The sequence below is a fragment of the Cryptomeria japonica genome, unplaced genomic scaffold, assembly GCF_030272615.1.
Source record: "Cryptomeria japonica unplaced genomic scaffold, Sugi_1.0 HiC_scaffold_84, whole genome shotgun sequence".
Lineage (NCBI taxonomy): Eukaryota > Viridiplantae > Streptophyta > Pinopsida > Cupressales > Cupressaceae > Cryptomeria > Cryptomeria japonica.
In genome coordinates, this window is record NW_026728906.1 from 214,207 (window position 1) to 218,431 (window position 4,225).

At 35.4% G+C, this 4,225-nt stretch overlaps 1 protein-coding gene across 1 annotated transcript; it reads right to left on the minus strand.

Annotated features, from left to right (window-relative positions):
- Positions 1-384: 384 nt before the first annotated feature.
- On the minus strand, positions 385-1,305 carry LOC131864365 (germin-like protein 8-2). Its single transcript, XM_059215209.1, has 4 exons — positions 1,179-1,305; positions 896-1,080; positions 578-727; positions 385-462 (listed from the first exon to the last, which is right to left on the minus strand). The coding sequence occupies exons 1-4, from the start codon at positions 1,303-1,305 to the stop codon at positions 385-387; spliced, it is 540 nt and encodes a 179-aa protein (XP_059071192.1).
- Positions 1,306-4,225: the final 2,920 nt, after the last annotated feature.

A 4,225-nucleotide genomic window follows, 5' to 3' on the forward strand; every position in this document is an offset into this window, starting at 1 on the left:
TTTATAAATGCATGGGAAAAGTAGAAGATTATGATATTTGCAGATCTCACTGATAATGTATGAGTTATATCTATTATCTTATTCTTGATGGAAATGCGATTGCCAATTTCTCAATATGACGACACTTTTATCTTCTTCGTATCAATCAACAAATACCTTGAGATATTGGAAATTATATTCAAAATGCGCTTACAACTTACCTTAAAATGTGTTACAGCAAAGTGAAATTTTAATGTTGTCATCAAAGGGACAAAACGACATCAATATTTAATTTTCAATCTTTGGAATATGATGAGGACATACTGATGTCCAAAACAGATGCTATGAATGGCACAAGAGGACGCCAATAACCCTAAAATGATAGTTTTATTCAACGGTTAATTTTCAATCTTTGGAATATGATGAGGACATGCTGATGTCCAAAACAGATGCTATGAATGGCACAAGAGGACGCCAATAACCCTAAAATGATAGTTTTATTCAACGGTGAGAAAAAAGAATTGGGAAAGACGGTCTTCATTGGGAGACCTCTTGTTTGTTTTGTTTAGTATGCGAATTTCTTTTGAATGTAATTCACCAGTTCCTGGGTGATGCGGAAGGCCTTGCTCAAAACGGAATCGGGGAGAGGGGGATTCGCCGCAAACAGAGAATTGGCGATTGTCTGAACTCCGGGAAACTGGCTGCTCAATCCAGCTATGGCCACTGCATTTTCATGCCCCACATTCTGCTGGAAATGAACAAGTGCCTTTGGAAACACAAACACATCTCCCTTCTCCAAAGTTTTGCTGAAAAATTTGTTGCTGGTGTCAATGAAACCCACAAGAAGCTGGCCTTCCAGTAAAACAAGAACTTCGGTGGCTCTTGGGTGTGTGTGAGGAGGATTTATTCCACCCACTGCGTAGTCGATGCGGACCAACGATATTCCAAACGTATTGAGGCCTGGTATCTGTTTAACGTTCGCCATCGTTACGTTGGAGCCCACATCATTGTCGGTGTTCCCTGCCTGCCCAAGTCCCCGGAAGAAGAAATCGTTTGCTGAAACTTGCATTGGGTCTTTGCAAACGAACCCGTTCACCAAAACTGTTTAAAACAAGATCAAATCAATCTGTCTGTTAGTAACTCGACTCGTCTAATAAGCAAATCATTATCATTGTTTATGTATAAATATTCTCACTCACCGTTGCTTTCCTCATCTGCAACGCAGAAATCTTGCAAGGGATCCGGATCCCCTGCCATGACCCTGTCGCTGTAACAGCATATCAACAGAAAAAGTCCCAACGTGAAGTAAATCATGCGGTTAGCCATTGTAATAGAAACGCAGACACAAGAGATCAGGATATGAATGTCTATTACAAACCCATTACACGCTTTATATAGCCCAAACCATAACTCTCCGCAAAGACTAATTCATCTTGACTCCGTATATTTCACGGATCCTTCCAGAGTTGTTGCTCTTTTCCTTACGTCACACTAAGTCTTACTGCATGTGGTTGTCTCGCCTGCTACCGCAGATGTATTCTCACCATCCTTTCATTAACGTTGAAATTTTCTATCTTCTCCCTGCCCTGCTGCGTATGCCTATCTCAAGATCAACTTACCTCCTGCCTTACACGTATTCTCGCCATCGCCATCATTTTAGTAATGTGGAATTGTTTAGACTTAATTGGAACGGTGGGCTTCTTCAAAGGAAACAATATATAAATCTTTCTCCACCGTGGGAGAATCGGTATGAGAGGAAAGTTTCTTTCTTGGAGTTGGATATTGGCCTAAAGACTGTCCATGCTTTGTACCCTTTTTCAATGAGATTTTTATCTCTCGTCATTTAAATTAATTTATGTTATTCAATGTTTATTTCTCAGATTGTCTATGTTCTAGGACAGAAAAACATTGCTCAAAATAACTTATGTTCATTTACTTTACATTGAATGCGTTGATTAGAATATCTATTTCACATCCATCTACAATTTTGAAGTCAAGTAGGTGTATTACTTTTCTTTAGCAGTTTTGGAGACCTAAATTATAGGTTTAAGACAACATATGCAAACATAAGAACCAATTTATGGAGGATAAATGTATAAGAAGATAGATTTTGGAGAGGTATTCTACAAGAAAAAAAACTTTTTGGTGGTGTTGAGAATCCCATCTTGGAAGAGACCATGTTGTCCAAGGGATCTAGTATTTAGAATTATTTAAGATCGTTTTATTTTTCCAAACCCTAGAGGGTAGATGGGTAGCGGAAATAGAATCCGGTTTTGACATTACAATTCACTAGAATCCATCACCTCTATAGGATATAACCTTATTAAGACGTTGATGTCTGATTTTCAGAATGTCATGGGTGAGTAGTTTGAATGCATCTTGAACTACCTTGGGTCAAGGTACAACAGTGACTAAAAATCGTACCGCTTCCAATACTCATAACTATAATGAATGTAAACCGCGATATTTTAGAGAAAAGAGCCTTCATTCTCAAACTGTTGATGGGTGCGAAAACATTGCTCACGTTGCGTTGAGTGCGTTGCTTAGATTGTCTCTTTCACATCCATCTACAGTTGAACTCGGCCAAAATTTAATCTTTAGGTGAGTGTGTTGTTGTAAATGAAGTAGGTGTCTTTTCTAGCAGTTTTGGAGATCAAAATTTTACCTTTAGGTGAGTGAATTCTCTTTAATAAAGTAGGTTTACTACTTTTTCTAATGTTTGAGATCTGTCTATTTCCATTTTTCGACACCAAAACTTTTCGTCCAGTTGACTGCATTGTCCTCTCGATTCTCCTTTTAACAAAGTACATACAGTTGATTTAGATGATTTATTTTTTATTATTTTTGTGAGATATATGTTTATTTAATATTTTTTTTAACTTAATGTTTTGATGAATTAGTTGTTTGGGGTAACTAAATAGGAAAATATAATATTAAAGATTATTTTTTTCCTCTTACTTCAATCAAATATATGAGAAAAGTATTTCATATTGATTAGACATTTCATTTTATTTATTTTTATTTATATTGATTGAATTTTCTTTTCTTTTATATCAAATAATATGACAATTATAAATAGTTTATAAAAAATATTCAATTTGAGAAGTAAAAAATGCGTTAAAAGTGATATATTGGGATGATTCTTGGTTGGGAAACGTTTAGTTCCATGATCCCTTGTTTACCTATCAAGAATTATCTTTTTACTCTCTTTGGATAAGGGTGGCTAACTAATGAACTTTTTACAATTAAGAAATCAAAGTGATCAACAATCGAATATAAGGAACAAATAGAGTGAGAGGGGGAATAAAATTCTACACCTGATCGATTCATGATTATAATAAGTGGTTCATATTATAGAAGAGCAAGTCAATAAAACAGTTTGGTCATATTTTACGCTAGTATAATCTCAGTTTTCTTGATAACTACTCGAGTACATTTTTTTTTAATATCTCTCATAGGTTTTACCTTGTCTTTCATACCACACTCACAATCTCCAATTCCCCATTGAGTTTCCACAAATGACTAATACGAAAGGTAAATCTACATCCATGTAAGAGCATGGACACCGGGAGTGATCTAATATTGGATGCAATTAAGTGAGGAATATTTTTTGAATGAATCCCTATACTTTTGGACCCTTTAATGACATGGTTTGCATAAGTAAGAAAATGTTTATTAATGTAGAGAGCATGGTTTTAGGTACTTTTCTATGTGGAGGTGATACAAATAGGCATGGGTAGCCTATGCGGTTACAGATGATTGTGGTTCTTCCATCAACGCTATTCTCTTTTTTATTGAATGATATGGTGTAATAGAAAAGTCAAGAATATACAACTAGCAATTGCACCTTGGTGTGCAATATGTACGCCGAATAGATGTGGAATGATTATTAAAAAAAATTGATCTATTTTTTCATATATTTGTGCAACACGTGAGATAAATTAGCAAACCATTTAGTAAATGATATTATTTATTCAACAAAGGTCTCAACATTTGAAAAAATTATAGATCCAAATCAACTATGCATCTACTTAAACGGACAAATGCAATCAAACAAAACCCTTAAACCGGGAATATAATCGAGTTCCATTACCAATATTCTTATGTTTTGTTTGAAATAGGGAGAGAAGGAGAGAGGGAGATATAGGGATATAAAGAGAGAGATAGAGGAGGAAGAGTGAGGGAAAGATAAAGGAGTGAGGAGATAGAGTTAGGCGATAAATATAGAGAGGAAGATAGAGATCGA

Excerpts from the sequence above, each read along its gene's own strand:
- LOC131864365 (XM_059215209.1), bottom strand. The coding sequence starts at position 1,305 with ATGGCTAACCGCATGATTTACTTCACGTTGGGACTTTTTCTGTTGATA. Across the intron at positions 1,081-1,178 it reads TGCAGATGAGGAAAGCAACG|TTTTGGTGAACGGGTTCGTT; the intron begins GTGAGTGAGAAT and ends TGTTTTAAACAG. Across the intron at positions 463-577 it reads TCCGCATCACCCAGGAACTG|GGTTATTGGCGTCCTCTTGT; the intron begins GTGAATTACATT and ends CTATCATTTTAG.